The sequence below is a fragment of the Lagenorhynchus albirostris genome, chromosome 9, assembly GCF_949774975.1.
Source record: "Lagenorhynchus albirostris chromosome 9, mLagAlb1.1, whole genome shotgun sequence".
NCBI classification, from domain to species: Eukaryota; Metazoa; Chordata; class Mammalia; order Artiodactyla; family Delphinidae; genus Lagenorhynchus; species Lagenorhynchus albirostris.
In genome coordinates, this window is record NC_083103.1 from 23371383 (window position 1) to 23390855 (window position 19473).

At 44.9% G+C, this 19473-nt stretch overlaps 1 protein-coding gene across 14 annotated transcripts in view; it reads right to left on the minus strand.

Moving 5' to 3' along the window:
* Window positions 1–3129, minus strand: part of CD44 (CD44 molecule (Indian blood group)) — an 86698-nt gene extending 83569 nt beyond the window's left edge. For 3 of the 14 annotated variants that reach the window (XM_060159411.1, XM_060159408.1, XM_060159405.1), the window contains exon 1: window positions 2901–3127. In XM_060159411.1, the coding sequence (XP_060015394.1) occupies window positions 2901–2967 (67 nt within the window). In that variant the 5' untranslated portion in view covers window positions 2968–3127. Of the gene's footprint in view, window positions 1–2900 lie in introns of all 14 variants that reach the window. The other 11 variants (XM_060159415.1, XM_060159414.1, XM_060159413.1 and 8 more) reach the window with 7 other exon arrangements.
* Window positions 3130–19473: the final 16344 nt, after the last annotated feature.

Here is a 19473-nt window from a genome sequence, read left to right on the forward strand (position 1 = left end):
TCTTCCCCAAGCAGCAACTTTGCCTGATTATAAGAAATATATCATTATTCTTATATTAAACTGGGTATATTGTGGAGGAAAATGCAAAATTGTAATGAGTATTTAAGACAGTATTTCAGGCATGAAACAAATGTTGCTACCGCAGTAGACCACACTCTCCCCACCCCCTGCAGGGATAGAGGTGGAGCTGTTACAGTCCTTGAGGATCAAGGTGTTTCAGAGACCTGAGGTTTGGAAAGCATCCTGCACTAACACTTGGCCTGAGAGAGGGGAAATCACCTCTCTCTCCCTTTTGGGATCTGTTTTCTCCTTGGAAAAAAGAAAGGGTTTTTCTAAATGATCTTTGGAGTCACCATCTCTGGGTCGACGACAGTGAGTCAGAAAATATTTCTTGAATGAATGGAAGGAGATCTGTCATGAACTAAGAATTTCACGCTGCCAAGCATCCTTTCCTGCGTGGGGCAATTTGGAAAAAGAATGGAAACTTTGCCTACTGGTTGCTAGCCTCAAACACACCTACTTAGCACTGTGCCTTTGCAGGAAGTAAGATGTCCGTTGTGTTTTGGGGGCACAACTGAATTCATTGATGCTAACTGACCTCAGCAGCGCTGGAGGTTTGTTTCCTTTCTTCTTCACCTGGGAAAACACAGCCAAAGCTCTAACTCCCAGGAAGAGGGGTCTTTAATGCTCAGAGGGATCAGAAGGGTGCCGGCCACCCACAAGCCCCAGAGGTCTCAGATGCACCCCTCTTTCTAAACACCAGGGGCACAATTCCCTAGCAGCGACCTCTCACCCACAGAGAAAAGGAGGCGGAGCGGTATGGAGGGCTCATCGCACTGCCCTCTACCCAGTCCTTCCTCTCTCTTCCTGCCCAGCCCGAGCCCGCTGTTAGGTCACATCTCCTTTCCAAGTCTCAGTTCCTTCCAAACGGCTTTACAAGCACACGAAAGCCCGGGTCCAGGCAGTTACGGCTACTGGCACTTTTCTGTGCTTCCTCCAAGTGACGCTGCCCAAAGGGACCACGGAAACACAGGGCGGGAATGAGCCCAGTGGTCTCGGGGAGAACTTCAAGGGTCAGGACAGTGTCAAATATTGGGGGATGGGGCCCTTTAGAAGAATCAGGGCTAAGGATGGAAGGAGTGGGGAGTCAGGATCCTCAGAATCAAAGCAGAAGATGTCACGGGAAGTAACATACAAATAAACTTCCCTAGAGGCCATGGAGACGCCAGCATGGTCTATCTTCCCTGAGGCCAAGCTCACGGCTCTCCCTGAAATCTCTCCCGCTTCTCTGCCTTTAAAGGACTCCTCGGAGCTCCAGTTCCCTTTGGAAGCCTCCTCTAAGGCCTCTGGTCCACCACGACCCGACCCTTCCTTCCAAAACTCCTTTCCGAGTTTGTCCATGCCATACATACAGCCTGCTGGATTCTGACTAAGCAACAGGCTAAGGGGCCTGGTTCACACGAGCACCAATCCTCTTGGCTGTGTGAACACCAGCAAGTCGCTTAACCTCTCTGAGCTTCAGTTTGTTTCCCTCCTATAAAACAGGACTAACAACACAACACGTCTCACTGGGCCCTTGTGAGGGTAAAGTGAGAGAACGCATGTAAAGGAATTAGCACAGTGCCTGGCGCAGCCTAATTGTACAATAAATGGCGGCTACTGCTGCCATTCCTCTTACTGCTAATTATTATTATTAATTATTACTTTTTCTGTTTCAGGAATCTAAATCCTAGATCCCCACTTATCTTCAGTCTAAAGCACCCAGGTAGGACTGTGTCTTTTACTTTCTTGGTACCCCCAGAGCCGGGCTTAATAAATACTTGTTGAATGGAATTACCCATAGGTTGAGCTGTCTTAATGACCCAGCTGGTACTTCTTAAAAGAAAAGTTAATTTTGCCGGTGATAAGCAAATCAGCCATGTGATTATCTGTAGATATATAGACAAAGGAATGCTTGGAGTTCAGCCTCACCAGAACCTCTCACACACAGCCACTCCATCCACAGCCACCGAAAGGCACAGACCCTGCTGGGATGGGATATTGGCAGCCCGACTCCAGGATCCCTGATGCCCCCCCTGGAGCCCAGGGGGCCCCTCCTGCTCTGAGGCTGACAGGCGGAATATAGGAGTCACATTACTGTCTGGATTTCCCCTAACTCACTGGCAGAAGCAGGAGGCTGCAAGGATGGAGCAGCTGGCCCAGTCATTGCCTCTCCTACTCACACTCCTTGCCCCAGGCTGGCACCTCGTGGTGACCCAGAACCTCGCCACAGAGCTAGTTCAAGTTCCCACAAGCATTAAGATCGTTAGTGACCGGAGCCAACTGTAAGAGCTTTGGAACCCAGGCGCAGTGGGGGAGCCGCAGGAAGCCAGGACCCCTTTCTGGAAAGCTCACTGCCACCAGCTCTCACGCATGGCAACTGTGCCCACCTCTACGGTCACCTCGCTAACAGCCCTGTCCCTGCCCCAGCCCCTCCTCTGCCCCGGTCCCTGTCCCTGCCCTGCCCAGTTCTTCGCTGCCCGGCCACTGCCCAGCCAGGCTTCAGGCGCCCTTGGACACAGGAGCCTGTTAGTCCACACACGGGCTGCGCGCACCCAGGAATACAGTTACTTTCTGCCCTGTGCTCCTCCGGCTGCAAAGACCTCACCCACGACTGCGCGCCGGCAGCCTGCCCAGCAAACTTTTCTTCGCTCTTTCTCTTTTCCTTTCAACAAAACGGTGCTTCCCACCGACAGGCTCTCCAAGAGCTTAGCGCAAATCCTCGCCCCGCTCTCCACCAAATCCCAGCCGCTAGCCGCCCATTTGACTCCGGCCCCCCAGGGCCAACTCAGCCCGCGCGGCTGCCGGCTGGGTCCCGGCCACTCGGGCCACTCCCTCCCGCCGCCCCCGCGGGCACTCACCGATCTGCGCCAAACTCAGCTGCACGAGGCAGAGTCCCCAAGCTGCGCGCCACCAGAACGTGTCCATGGCGTCGGAACGGCCGAGAAAGCAAGCGAGTGGGGCCGGAGGGGCCGGGCGCTGGGCGGGGGGCAGCGGAGCACGGGGCGAGCAGGGCGCCCGAACCTGTCGGAGGCTGGGGTCCGGCTGGCAATGAGGGCGCCTCGGAAGTTGGGTGCAGTTTTTATTCGAGGGCTGAGAGAGTGACCTAAGAGGGAGGGAGCGAGGAAGGACACACCCAAGCGAGGGGGCTGTGACTAAGCAGCCGGCAGAAGTTTAAAGACATACCAGCTCTCCTTGGCGCTGCTCCCTCCGCCCCCGCCCCGTTCTCCTCGGAGCCGGTAAAGCGGAGGGGTGCCTGGGCGGGCGCCCGGAGGGCCGCGGTGTCCCCGTGCACCCGGGGCGCACCGGCTTTCCTCTCCCGGCGTCTGGGAGCGCAGCCTCTGGACGCAGGAGGGAATGACTGAGTCCTAAAACCTCGCGCCGTTGGGTTCAGCCTCTGGCCTCTCCTCGCCGCTAGGTTTCTCTTTGACTCTGGCTGGGGAACTCTTCTTTCTGGGTTCCACAGGCAGCTGGATATTCTGGGAGAGGAGCTGGGACAGTGGGAGAGTGGTTTTTCCCCGCCCTTGGTGGGGAGCTTGCGATTCTTCCCGGGGGAGAGAGGAAGAGCTCATTCTTCTTCCCTTGAAAGAGAAGGAAGTCCACATACCTCAGGCGAATTTTTGATTCTTATCAGGTCTGCTTGGAGAAAGTTAATGATAGCCAGCCATGGGGCTGGTATTTGGCTCCACTGACCTATGTGTCATCTTCCAGTCCCAGGCTGGCATCTGGATCCATCCACCCATTTTTCCACCCTCTCACGCACACCCTCATTCATCCACCCAAACATCCTTCCATCCACGCATTCGTCTGTCTGCCCGTCTTACCTTACATCCCTCCAGGGCTCACACATCAATCCGTCCTCCTGTCCATCCAGTATGCACTCACATCCATCCAGCCTCTTGTCCATCCATTTATCCAACCACACATCCTTTCATCTGTCCATCCATCCAACCACATATTCTTCCAACGCCCCTCCCATACAACTTCTCATCCATCTTTCTTAAGCTTTTCACATCTCTTTGTAAATCCACATCCATCTATACACTATTCTCTTCTCCATCCATCCACCTACATATCTGTTCATACATGTATTCATCCATCATTCAACCATCTATCATCCACATATCCTTTCATCATTTTATCTGTCCCTTCTTTCTTGCTTCCATGTATACTCCTATCTATGCAAACGTTAATCCACTTTTCCCCTGTCTATCCTACTTGGCAAATCTCAAAAAAGGGAGGAGATTGTCATATTCTTCAGCAGAGGCATTTTGAGTTTGAAAAACAATACTTTGCATCATAATTTCATATCTATCTATAACATTGTGGTTTAATATTTGAAAAGCAAAAACGGTATTTATTGTTAATGTGGACGGCTGAAACTAAATCTGAATGGAATTCTTGCCTGGTGAGACACACAGAAGATGATAATGGTTACCAGTAACTGTGACAAGACCCTGAAGGAGCCTTGCCAGGATTTCCAAGGGAAAGTAATCCCCTTTTGACTTTGGAGAGCAGTTGGAACATTTGATCAGATGAAAAGGTTGAAGGGGGACAGCAAGGCATGAGGCTGGCGGGGGGGGAAGAAGGGCCCAGTTTGTAAATTACACTAGGAAGTCTGATCCTTAAGAAATAGGGAGCCAATGTAAGTTTATTATTGTTGTTGTTGTACTCAAATACACCTAACATAAAATTTAACATTTTAGCCATTAGGTAGCATTTCATACAGTCACAAAATTGTGCAGCCATCGCCATTGTTTTAGTTCGAGCTGCTGTAACAAAATACTACATACGGGGTGGCTCACACCACAGGAATTTATTTCTCACAGTTCTGGAGGCTGGGAAGTCCAAGATCAGGGTGCCAATATGGTCTGGTTCTGGTGAGAACACTCTTCTGGTTTGCAGATAGTCATCTTCTCTGTCTTCTCCTCTCCTCACAAGAGGGAGAGAGGGGGATGGAGGGAGAGAGAGAGAGAGAGAGAGAGAGAGAGAGAGAGAGAGAGAGAGAGAGAGAAGGACAAGCTCTCTTGTGTGTCTCTTCTTATAAAGGCACTAATCCCATTCATGAGAGCTCCATTCACATGACCTAATTACCTCTCAAAGGCCCCACCTCCTAATACCCTCACACTGGGGGTTAAGATTTCAACATAGGAACTTGCAGGGGAGACAAACATTTAGCCAATAACAAACACTATCTAGTTCAGTGTAAGTTTTTGAGTTGGGGAGAGGCTGCTTGACTATAGGCTACTCTTCTTGCATTTTCAGGGACAGTGTTGGAGGCTAAAACATCACTGGACCCACTACTCCCCAAATGCTCAGTGGCTGGCATCCCACGACTCTCTCATGGGGTGGCCTGTGTGAAACAAAGCCAACGCCTCTGAGCCCCAGCTGACCACCAGGCACGTTGATAATGATACCACCAGCAGCAGAGTTGACCCTGCTGCTCTCTGTGATGAAGAGGACGCTTTCCTGCAGCAACTGGGGGCACACTGGCTTCCAAGCAGATCCTCAGGCTCTAACCACCAAGAAACAAGCCCTAGTGGGTTCCATGGAAAGAACACTGGACAAGGAATGGCCTTGGCCATCTCATGTCACTTCCAGGGCTTTCAGCTTTCTTTTTTTGGAGGAGGGGGGAAAATGTGGGATGGGTATTTATATTCACTAGAAATACTAGAAACAATGTTTGTCTTTCTGTTTCATGGAACTAGGTGGTTCTTTGGAGACCCTTCAGAAACACAGAGGTCAAAGCAAAGGCTTAGGCATGGGTTGTTCCTCCCCCATCCCAGCCACAGAAGTCCCACTCGCATCAATGTTATACACTAGACTACTGTGTGAGATTTCATTTTGACAAAGGATTTTCCTTCAATCAAAAGTTGTGTATAAAAACCACTAGACTAGGTCATCTTGAACCCTGGTCCTTTCTGCACTTGTGCAGTAAACATTCAGCAAACGAAGAGACGGGTGTGAAAGTGTTTTGCAAACTGTAGAGGGGCATGCAAATTCTCAGTATTGTAATTAGGATTCTTCTCCCAGGGGAAATCTTTTGCCTGCCTTCTTCCCGATAGTTTAGTGAGGGACAGAGATTGTTTGCCCCCATGCCACAAATGACTCATTTCAAACTGACCTGGTGACTTACTGAGTCAGTGTCAGCCTTTGGGAATTCCTGGATCACCTCTCAGAGCTAACCCCCATCTCCTTTCCACTCCAGACGCCCCTCTCCCACTCTGCCCACACCATTGGTCTCAAGATCATCCTTATTATTGTTATTTTATAGTTTCATAGTATTCCACTATACGGATAATACCATCCTTCAGTTACTTCCCTTTGGACATTTAGAATGCAATTACAAACAATGTCGCAATGAACAATCTAAAAAAAAAGACTTTCCCGTGCTCTTCTCTGAGCCTCTATAAAGGTTAGATCCTCAAAATCACTGATTTTAGATGCTCGATATCTATTGCAACAGATACTTTTTTAAGCCTGACTATGAGATGTGGGAAAGTGAAAAAGAGAGCTTGAATTGATCTGGGTTGACATGAGATTACACTGTCTGGGAAGAATCCAGGACTCAATCAGCAGCCTTGGATGAGGAAGCCCCAGTCTGAACCTTGACTCTCCCGCTTAGCAGCCCGTGACTTTACTCAGGTCACTTAACCTCTGGGAGTTTGGGTTATCCCATCCACAGAATGAGATTAATAAGAACGTTCTCACAGTCTGTTATGAGTAGTAAGTGAAAGCCGGCATCGAGACTCTTTACTGGGGTCTCTGACTCATGGTGGGAGACCATGACCCACTAGCCTCTAAGCTACCTAAGGACAGGGCCATGTCTGCCTTGGGCCCTAGTATATCCTCAGTTCTGGGTGCCTGGCAATGCCCCATCTCTAGTGTTTGCACTGCTCTCAGTAAATAAACACGACATAAGTGCATGAATGACTGTTATTCTTTTTCCTCCCAACACACTTTATAGGGTGACTTTGGGAATCACAGGAGCGAATAGGTAGAAGCATTTAGACATCTTAACACCTTCGAGACAAACGCAAGCAGCAGTGTCATAACTGGGGGACCACTTTCAGAAGATCCAGGGGAGCCGGAGCATGGTTCCTGCTGGCAGACTAGACTTTGTTTATTTTTCCTCCTAAAATATTGGGATCTGCTGTCTTCTGACTAGTAATAAATCTTGTTCTTCTTGAGCAAAGAAAAGTCGGATCTAAATCAATGTCAGCAGGCGTGTGTGGAGCAAAGCTGGGAGATGGGAGACCAAATCATGGGATCTGAGGATTATAAACACAGCAGCTCACCGGGCTCTTTTAAAGGGATAACATCCAATTCTTCTCTCCCAGAGAAGGAGCAAGCTGGCAAAGTAAAGCAAAAGTGCCATTCCGTTCATGTTTCTCCCAAAAATAAGTCCATTCTTAGGTCACCCTCACAGTGTGGATTCCACACATGCACGTGAGCAGTGCTGAAAAAGCTCTCGTGAAATAATTATTAGTGAAGTCCAAGTAAACGGGTCATTTGGGAAGCAATCTTCACGATAAATAAATGACGTTGCATGACTAATTGGTCCCGAGTTAACCAAGTGTGACTACCAAGCTGAGCCTTTAGGATTACTAAGGCTTTCAAAGTAAGGCAACTGAAGTAGTTGGTGCATTCTGGAAATGCCAAAGGGACAGGGTACCTCTGGAGTCTAGGTATGTCCATGTCAGTTGCCAAAGGGGCTTTACACAGACCTTTGGAAGTTAAAATGGTGTGCCTTTAGGACCAAATCCCACAACTGGAGAGTAACTAATTTAAAAATGTGAATTTTTGAAGTTGAGATTTGAATTAATGGTGTGTGACCGTATGTAGTAACCTAATTAGGAGGAAGACAAGTGAGAGTGTATCATTTGCACAATTATTTAAAAGAAATTTAATTGTATTTCTTTTAAGCACATGTAGTAACTAAAATTCTTATTTATTCATCTTCTCTCCACGTCATACAAATTGTTGGTTAAGCACCTCTTGGAAGTCTTTAAGGGATCTGCGTTAATGAACACTGAAGTATGATTTGTGTTGGTCATATCCATGATCGATATATAATGGTGGCTGATATCCTTGGGGTTGTCTGAAAATTGTTTGCCTCTTCATCAATTCACTATGTGACTATTAGATGCTGAGCAAAATTTAAATATTCTTGATTCTATCATAAGTAATCATCACCACCATCACCACCATTGTCACTACCAACCCCACCACCATCACTTCACCACCACCACCACCATTGTCACCACCACCACCACCACCACCATTATCACTACAATCACCACCATCACTTCACCACCACCACCACCATTATTACTACCATCACCACCATCACCACCACCACCACCACCACCATCATTATTACTATCATCACCATCACCACCACCACCACCACCACCATTATTACTACCATCACCACCATCACTTCACCACCACCACCACCATTATTATTACCATCACCACCATCACCACCACCATCATTGTTACTATCATCACCATCACCACCACCACCACCACCACCACCATTATTACTACCATCACCACCATCACTTCACCACCACCACCACCACCATTATTACTACCATCACACCATCACTTCACCACCACCACCACCATCATTATTACTACCATCACCATCACCATCACCACCACCACCACCACCATTATTACTACCATCACCAGCATCACTTCACCACCACCACCACCATCATTATTACTACCATCACCACCACCACCACCACCACCATCACCACCACCCCCCCAACCCCATTATCATAGACACTGCAGCTAACCACCAGTGCTTAGTACACGCCAAACCTAATGCCATTTAATTGTCACCACAACCTTATGAAAAGTTCATTCCTATTTTACAGATAAGGAAACCGAGGCTCAGGAATGTCAGATGACTCGTCCAAGGTCGCATCTTCATTTTACTTAAAGGAAATCTTTCTTTCTTGCCATTAAGAGATACAGAGATAGAAAATTTTGATCCCGTTCTGATCTTGATCTAACAAAAATACTAAGTCATTTGAGTCTTAATTAATTAGTTTTCACTCGATTTTATCTCAGTCAGTTTCTTTTGAGAAGGAAGATCTCCTTCAGAAGCTTTTGTTAGACCTGTGGAGGTAGAGAAGAGGTACCTAAGGTAAAAGGTGGAGAGTGTTTATTCTCATAGCTCACTGAAAAATTAGTCTCTTAGAATGAGGCAACTTTTTTGTTTTTAATTATATTGAAGTACAGTTGATTTACAATGTTGTGTTAATTACTCCTGTACAGCAAAGTGACTCGGTTATTCATATACATATATTCTTTTTCATATTCTTTCCATTATGGTTTATCCCAGGATATTGAATATAGCTCCCTGAGCTATACAGTAGGACCTCATTGCTTAAGAATGAGTCAACTTTAAAACTCAGGTCTTGATTACTTACTAGAAAATTCTAGATTTGCATAGGACTATGCCTTCATTCCTTAGAATATCATTGTGAGATAGCTGTATGTCCTTCCTAGAAATAAACACCATTCTCTATTTACAGCACCTGAAGGTTTATTCAGTGACCATAGTCCACACAAGCCACTTTTTGGTTTGCTGGCCCAACTCACAAGCTATAATTCTTTCTGTCAATATTGCATCTAGATCCTCACAGGTTCCCATGGCAGCCATAATTTTACTATGTGATCCCTACCTCCCATGCCCATGACTGACTGGACCAGGTGCCAGACACCTGATGCAAGTTGGGCCAATCAGTGTCTTTCTTCTAGAAACTTGGGATTGGAGTATGGCTGAACCTGTAAAACACATAGTTGGAAGCTGTGGGGTAGCCATGTACCTCCATGTGGATGAAGAAACAAAAGAAAGAAGAATAAGGCAAAAGCTGAGAGAAAGGCAGAAAAACTTCAGTTCTGACACTTTCGGTTCCTCGTTCTAGTTCATTCTTGACGCCTGACTGTGTTCTTGTGCATGACTTGTGTGATGCACCCTGATGTCCTTTCATAAACCCCCTTTCTTCTGCTTGTGTTAGCTTTAGCTGGTTTCTGTTGCAACCAAAAAACTTGAATATGGGAGGGCATGTGTCTGTTTTACAAAAGAGTAAACAGGGGCTTAAATGGCTGGGATGTGCCTCCTACTGGGTCTTCAATTCAGGACTTATGACTCTAAATCTCAGGGTTTCTGATTCTAAGTTCCATGCTCTTTTCACTACCTGGCCTCACCTACAACCCCTCCGCTCATCATCCAACTGTCCCGAGAGAAAACAATTATTTCTTCTCACTGTTATAGACACTAGACATCTCTGATGATTTGCCTACAGTTGCATGGCAATCCAACTGAGTGGCAGGTCTTCTGAGTCCTGTCTTCCCAGGCCTTTTCCAAAAAGCCCCTTTCTGCCTGAACATGCCTCACAGTCTATTTCAAAGGCAAACCTTTCAGCTGGCAAATGGTAACAGCTGCCTGTCTTCAAAACACCCAAAGGGTAAAACTTCTGAGCTCCAATACACAGGCTCGAGGCTCCAGCCCAGTCTGGATGGGGCTTAGCGTCAGTTCCTACAGAAAAGGGAACAGGTACTGTGCATGGATGTGAGGCCAGGCCCAAACCCATTTTAGGGCTGGATGCTGCTTCTCCACCACAGTAGACTGCTGTTTTGGAAGGCTTTGTGTGTGTGTGAGAAAGATACTTGAACTGAACTTCACTGGGAGAGGATGTGGTGAGAGAGGGGGGGGAGAAGAGAGAAAAGAGGAGACATCTTGAGTGAGTGTATGTGAGGTGGAAGGAAAAAAGGCACAGATATGAATCTACTATGATACAAAGGGAAATAAAAGCCTTCTAACACCAATCAATCAGAAATTTAAGGGTACCGTACTGGAGACATTACATGGACTCAGCACAGAGGAAAAGCCCCAAATGAGCCGGACCTGCTCTCTCTCCTCAAAAAGATTATGCCCTATATTGGGGTTGGCAGGTTAGTTGCCTTTATTATTTCCAGAAATATTTAGTAAGCACCTCCATGGACCAGGAACCACTCAGTAATGGGAATGCAACAGCGAAAAAAGACAGACTAGTGTTTTCTTATCATTGAGGAGGTGAGTCGAGGATGCAGGGTAAGTTCAATGAGGTGAACAGGAAGGTCTGCCTGAAGAGATGACATCTGAGCCAAACATGCAAAAATATGAGAGAAAATCTTTCAGAAAAAAGTGGGCACAGCACGTGTAAAGGTTTGAGATGAGAATATTCTCGGTGTGTTTGAGGAACAGAAAGGCCAATGTGGCTGGAGTGGAGTGAGTGAGAAATAAGTGGTGAGGAAATGAGATTGTAAAGGAGGGTAAGGTCTAGCTCTTGTGTGACCTGGCAGGCTATGGTAGGAAATTTGGATTTTATGCTGATTGCAGTAGGATGATTTTGGTACGTTTTCCTTCATTTTCCAGCTTTAATTAACCAGTAGTGATGGCTTAGGTCACTGTGATGAGAAAGATTCTGAGGTCTTACCGATCAATGGGTAAGGGTTCAGTGATGGTAGTATTTATCACATCTCCAGGATGGGGCAATGGTTATGCTAATGATCAATATTTGCCATCTCTCATGAGGATGGAATATTAAGTTTATTAGGACAGTCTGGGTTACACTGCAGTAACAGCATCACCAAAATGTCAATGGCTTAAATTTTTAAGAAACTTCTCACAAAGTTAGTACAAAACATAATTTTGAAATCCTTGAACTAGAGTAAGCAAGGTTGTCTAGACAACCTACAGACTGGGAGAAAATATTTGCAAATGATGTGATTGACAAAGGGTTAATTTCCAAAATACACAAACAGCTCATACAACTCAATAACAAAACAAAACAAAACAAAAAACCTAATCCAAAAATGGGCAAAAGACCTAAATAGATATTTCTCCAAAGAAGACATACAGATGGCCAAGAGGCACATGGAAAGATGCTCGACATGGCTAATTATTAGAGAAATGCAAATCAAAACTACAATGAGATATCACCTCATGCCAGTCAGAATGGCCATCATTAAAAAGTCTACAAATGACCAGTTCTGGAGAGGGTGTGGAGAAAGGGGAACCTTCCTACACTGTTGGTGAGAATGTAAATTGGTCCAGCCACTATGGAGAACAGTATGGAGGTTCCTTAAAAAGTAAAAATAGAGGTGCCGTGTGATCCAGCAATCCCATCCTGGGCGTATATCCGGAGAAAACCATAATTCAAACAGGTACATGCACGCCAATGTTCATAGCAGTACTATTTGCAATAGCCAAAATATGGAAGCATCCTAAATGTCCATCAACAGATGAACGGATAAAGAAGATGTGGCACATGTATACAATGGAATACTACTCAGCCATAAGAAAGAATGAAATAATGCCATCTGCAGCAACATGAATGGACCTAGTGATTATCATACTAAGTGAAGTAAGTTAGAAAGGGAAACACAAACACCATATGATATGACTTATATGTGGAATCTAAAATGTGACACAAATGAACTTGTTTACAAAACAGAAAGAGACTCACAGACATAGAAGACAAATTTATGGTTACCAAAGGAGAAAGGGGGTGAGGGAGGGGTAAATTAAGAGTTTGGGATTAGCAGATACAAACTACTATATATAAAATAGGTAAACAACTAGGTCCTATTGTATAGCACAGGGAACTATATTCAATACCCTGTAATAAACCATAATGGAAAAGAATATGAAAAAGAATCTATATATGTATAACTGAATTACTTTGCTGTACACCAGAAACTAACATAACATTGTAAATCAACTATACTTCAATAAAAAAAGAAATAGAGTGTGCAAATATTAATATTGACCAAATAAATAAGGTCTTATTTTCAACACATTGTTACAAATCCCAATAGAGTACAGTCTCTCTCTTTGTATATCTTTGTATTGAAAGAGGGCTGGAAGCATATGGGGTGAGATTATTGGTGATTTTTTTCCGAACAAGGCAATGAAGATTTAATGGAATTTTTATGCACAAAAGGAAGGTGGAAATCTTTAAAAAAAACTTTTAATTATAGAAAATTTCAATCATAAATATAAATAAACAGATAGTGAGAAAAGTATAATGAATTCCCATGTACACATCACCCAGCGTCAACAATTATCAAGTCATGGTCTATTCTATCTGTCTGCACCTCCTACTTCCTTCCTCAGCACTGGATTATCTTGAAACAAATCCCAGACATCATGGCTTTTTAATCTGTAAATATTTCAGAGTGTGTCTCTAAAAGATAAAAGCTCTTTAAAATAACATAACCACAATATTATTATTACATTATGGGTGATTTAAAATTGTCTCGACTAGACGTTTGTATGCACATTATAAATATATATATATATATAACTTTTGAATCATAAAACGATCATATTTTAAAAACATATTAAGATGCAGTAAGCATAACTGGTGTCTTCAGGTGTGTGCACAAAAGATGCACACACACATGCTGAGTGGCTTCCCCTCATCTCTAGGGAAACGCCCTGGTCTCGAGGGCAGTCTCTACCACACGCTGGTTGGAGCTGTTCTGCCTGCAGTAGAACTGGAAGGGAAATCCTGCCCATCTTCATCCCAGTCTGTGAGAAACGGGGCTGAGGGTGATCTGGTCCGATCTTACAAGTGCTGTAAGTGGTCCGGACAGGCGGTCTCTGGAAAGGGATGCGCAGGAGGCTGTCAAACCTGAGAAGCAGGAGGCAGGACCACCAGGTGACATCCTGAGAGAAGGTCCAGTCAGCCTCTCTTCCGCCAGCCAGCTGATGCCCCAGCATCTGTCATCTAAACTTGTAAAGCCTTATCAGTCACTCTTGTTGCTGGGTCAATGAATTGGGAAGATCATTCTTCCCCAGCAAGTTTGGCTCAGGTGGATGTGGACGAGGAAAATTCTCAGGAAAAACCAGAGGGAAAACCCAGAAAGAGGCTGTACCTAAGACCTCGTTGGCTTTTGTTCCAATTGTACCAAATCTGGCTTCTCAGTAGCAACCACTGCCCCTTTCCCAGGCCAGATGGGGCCATGCCAGTGATAGTTGGCACTGGCAAGACATGGCTTGCCCTTATTCAAGAGTGGAAAACTTTCTTTATTCCGGCCTAGTCTTGTGGAGGAGGGGAACCCCCAGAACAGGGGGTCATGTATCTCCACCGACAAATCAACCAACAGTGGCATATGCATTGCCTCATCTCATGGAGAAATTGCCCCATGTCCCATGACCGGAGCTTGCTCCCCTCTACGTTGTACTCATGGTGCCCCTGTGCTAGGCAGAGGTGGGTGACGTCTGCGGATGCACAGGAATGATGGGCATTCTATCGATTTCTCAGATACGTCTCATCTTTCTCACTCCCCCCTCTTTCTATCTTCTTTTAACTTCTGTTTTCCCCCTGACTTGTCTCCCTTTCACTTTCCCCCTTTCCTCCTCACATCCTCATTGTTCATCATCTCCCCAGTTTCCCTTCATTCCTACCTCTAGGCTGGCTTCCCCTCCCACCAACCACATTTATGCCTTTTCTTGAAACTTCAGTCTCGCTCCCACCACCTTGGTCTGCCCATCTGCCACCTTGTCAGCCGGGTTTTGTCCCTTTCTCTTTCCCCACCCACAGAGTGTTGGCCCCTGGCGGCCTCGTTTAGGTCTTTCATGTGTTTCCGTTCTCATTCACACGCAATCTGGAAACTAACCTTCAGAGCAGAGGATGGCTCTAGGGCACAGCCTGTTTTACGCTTCTCTCTTCCCTCGGGAAGCCAGGACAGGCTTCTCTGGTCCTTTGCTGGGGAGAAAGACAGAATGACCGGAAGTTAGCTCATGGGATAAACACGGAGGGCACAGAATATACTATACAGTCCCCATCTCCACGGGGAGAGAGATGGAAGACAAAGTCCAAGTTTTGTTTAGAGCAGTCACTGGGAGAAGGGTGACTTCCGTGCTGTAGGAATGGCTATTGCCACTTAGTGATAGAGAACCTGAGGATCAGGGAGGTTAAGTGTGGCCTGCCCATAGTCACACAGCAGTGGAGCCACTGACGGAACCTTGTCTGATGCCAAAGCCCTTGTTCTTTCTACTGCAATGAGGGCCTCTGTGGACTGAGGAAACTGGGTTACTGGCCTGCCTTTTCCTGTCTTAACCATTCGAGAAAGTCACTTACCACCCAGCACCTCAGCATTTGTTTCTCTCTTTCCTGCCCTTTACTCATTTGCGTCTCATTTCCTCTAGAAAAGTTTATGGTCTTCACCTTCTCTCCCATGCCTTTCTCCACCCACGACTCAGTGATGTCACCAGTACTTTGGGCAGTCTGCAAAACCTCCCTGCTACATGGAGTTTCAGAATTCTAGCTGATTGGAGTCAGAATCAAAGTTTCCCTTCCCTGTGGGATGCTTATAGAAACCTGTGCTCAGGATTTCAGCGTCTGCCTCAAGTTAAAAGGACACCTAGGATCAGGCTAATACATGCAAGTTGGATGGAGCTCAGAAGTATCAAGCTCTCCCCAACATTCCCAGGGACGCTTCCCCCGCCAACAAACTAGCTGATGGCACAAGCATGTAGTTCTGCCTACAGCGCTCCATTCAGATCTGTTCTGCTTTTATTGACAAGGTAGTGCCTCTGCAACCCTGAAAATAATTTTGGTAAAAAGAAAAAAAGATTCTAAATCCCAATCTTTTTGTTATTAAAAGTTATTTTTGATATTTCTTTTTAGTTTTTGTTTGTTTGTTTTTGCAGTACGCGGGCCTCTCACTGTTGTGGCCTCTCCTGTTGCAGAGCACAGACTCCGGACGCGCAGGCTCAGCGGCCATGGCTCACGGGCCCAGCCGCTCCGCGGCATGTGGGATCTTCCCAGACCGGGGCACGAACCCGTGTCCCCTGCATCAGCAGGCGGACTCCCAAACACTGCGCCACCAGGGAAGCCTCCTTTTAGTTTTTGATCACACGTGCTCAGACTTTCTTTTTCCTACACTGTTTGCCATCACGGTGTACACACCATTTTCTCTTCTTCTTTGTTCCTTTAGCACTGAATTCTCTAGTGCTCATTTTTCAATGAGAGTTCCAGAATTACTCTTTTAAAATTATATCTAGCATTCCATTGATTGGATGTAGCATAATTTATTAAACTATTTCCTTGCTGATGTCCATGTAAGTTGCTTTGTCTGGTCACAATTATATCAAACATTCTAATGGAAATTCTTATACATGCTGTTTTTTGCTTCCATCAAATTTTTCCTCAGAAAATTTATCAGGAATGGGAATTGGTACTTGCTAGCTGTGTGATCTTGGACAAACTACTTCATCTCTCTAAGCCCCAATTTCCTCAAATGTAAAACAAAGCTAACATAATGCTTAATCCATAGGGCTGTGGTGAGGACTGAATAAAATAATGGAATAAAATAAAATAACATACATTCCATATATCTTAGCTGGTACTAGCACTACTGCTGCCGTAACTGCTGCTACTACTAACACTATTTTTTCTGTACCTTTAGACTCAGCTGACTCAACATCATGTGGTTGAAACCCAGAATATTTTCTTAGAGAAAAACACAGCCTGGTTTGCAATCATCCAACAGGTCAAATTATTTTAGAACTTCTTATTTCATACACACCTCTCAGCACTGCCACCTGTTCCTTACACACATCTCCTGTCTGTCCTGAGTCTGAGACTTTAGTCAAATCTCTGTCCTTACTTGATTTTTTTCTTAACATCTTTATTGGAGTATAATTGCTTTACAATGGTGTGTTAGTTTCTGCTGTATAACAAAGTGAATCAGCTATACATATACATATATCCCCATATCCCCTCCCTCTTGCGTCTCCCTCCCACCCTCCCTATCCCACCCCTCTAGGTGGTCACAAAGCACCAAGCTGATCTCCCTGTGCTATGCGGCTGCTTCCCACTAGCTATCTATTTTACATTTGGTAGTGTATATATGTCCATGTCACTCTCTCACTTCGTCCCAGCTTACCCTTCCCACTCCCTGTGTCCTCAAGTCCATTCTCTATGTCTGTGTCTTTATTCCTGTCCTGCCCCTAGGTTCTTCATAACCATTTTTTTTGTTAGATTCCATATATATGTGTTAGCATATGGTATTTGTTTTTCTCTTTCTGACTTACTTCACTCTGTATGGCAGTCTCTAGGTCCATCCACCTCACTACAAATAACTCAGTTTCGTTTATTTTTAGGGCCAAGTAATATCACATAGTATATATGTGCCACATCTTCTTTAACCATTCATCTGTCGATGGACACTTAGGTTGCTTCCATGTCTTGGCTATTGTAAATAGTGCTGCATTGAACATTGTGGTACATGACTCTTTTTGAATTACGGTCTTCTCAGGGTATATGCCCAGTAGTGGGATTGCTGGGTCGTATGGTAGTTCTATTTTTAGTCTTTTAAGGAACCTCCATACTGTTCTCCACAGTGGCTGTATCAATTTACATTCCCACCAAAGTGCAACAGGGTTCCCTTTTCTCCACACCCTCGCCATCCTTTATTGTTTGTAGGCTCTTTAAAGACCTTTGTGAGACCTTGGCCCTCTTAACTTTGGAAAACATACTCCAGATCACAACAGGCATATTAAAACATTCCTGTCCCTCCATATCCTGCAGGAAATATAACATAGGAGCAGTAGACTAGTAGATGTAATGTGAGGTTTTGTATTAAATGAAATACTTAACAATTTTGATTTTGTGGTTTGGGTTAAGATTTAGGGGTCTAATGAATAATGTCTTTCATATTCCTTCCTGAGTTCAGAACTAAAGAAGAAATATATTCAGGAGACAGATAGATGGAGATCAAGATAGCAGCTTTATTACTAGGAAAAGCTGAAGAAAAGAATCTGTTTTAAATATGTGGTCAGAGAGAGCTTTCTAACACTGCCCTCTGAAGCGAACTTGCAGCATACCCTCCAAAAACCTTCAGGTTTCCTCCACTTGCCACAGAGTGGATGGAAGCCCAGAACGGTCCCTCGCTGCAGGGTCTGAAAGAGGGGAAGAGGGAGGGGCTGAGTGGAGAATGTTTGGTTTTTCTCCAAACTCACTGGCCAGAAAAGACGGGGTACAGGATGATCAGAGAGGCCAGGAGTATTTTTAGCTGAAATTCCTCCACATGAAAATATTGAGCCATTTGCAGCAACATGGATGGACCTAGAGATTATCACAGTAAGAGAAGTAAGTCCGACAGAGAAAGACAAGTATCATATGATATCACTTATATGTAGAATCTACAAAAAAGCGATACAAAGGAACTTATTTACAAAACAGAAATAGACTCACAGACATAGAAAACAAACTTATGGTTACCAAAGGGGAAGCAGGGGGAGGGATAAGTTAGGAATTTGGGATTAACAGATACAAACTATGACACATAAAACAGACAAACAACAAGGACCTACTGTATAGCACAGGGAACTATTTTCAATATTTTGTAATAGCTTATAATGGAAAAGAATGTGAAAAAGGACATATATGTGTGTGTGTATATATATATATATATATATATGAATCACTTTGTTGTACACCTGAAACATTGTAAATCAACTACACTTCAATTAAAAAAAAAAAAGAAAGAAACTATTGGGCCAGGGAATGACAGGTTTCTTTCTGGACCCAGTATTTGTGTCTCATTATGTCCAGCTGACCTGTTGGACATAATGAGAACAGGTTCCATCTCACCATTTGCACCTTGTGCTGTATGTCTCACATACAACCTGTGGTTATGACCACATGGTTAGACCCACTCTCTCCTGCCTTCTCCCCTGACCTTCCCCTTAGCCCCTGGCCTAGTGTGGGCGCCCCTGACATGGGGATGCAGCTCTGACATTCATGGATCTTGATTCATGTTTCACTTTGCTTTCCTGTCGATGTGTAATTCTGTCCACCATAGAATAAGATTAGGTCAGAAGCAAAAACAACAAACAAACAAAAACAAAAAACAGAAAACCAAAAAGAAACAAATAAGCAAAACAAAACAATCCCAGTTGAAACTGGCCCAATTTACATTTGGGAAGCTTATTATTTCGCATTACAACAAGGGAAAATGCTAATGTGGTATTAACAATGACTCAGTGATATAGAAACAAGTTTCCTTCTGCTCTGTCATCCCAGAATTCAGGCTTCATCCTAAAATTGGTCCCACCTGTGTTCCTAAGATCGATGCTGAAATTCCAGGCATCCCGTCCAGGAACCACCACATCGAGAAAAAGAGAAGAGACCAAGCTGTCCCTGCTTTACTATTTTAGATGAGAAATCTTTCCTAAAATCCCCCTCACACTGTATTGGCCACTGTGAAACCAATCTCTAAGCAAGAGGCTAGAACCACCATTACTGTTTTAGACCTACTCATGGAGTTATGACCGGATAAGGTGGATACCCCAACAAAATCGGGCTCTGACAAAAGGAAAAGGAGAGAACAGATGTTGGGTAGGCGGCCAGA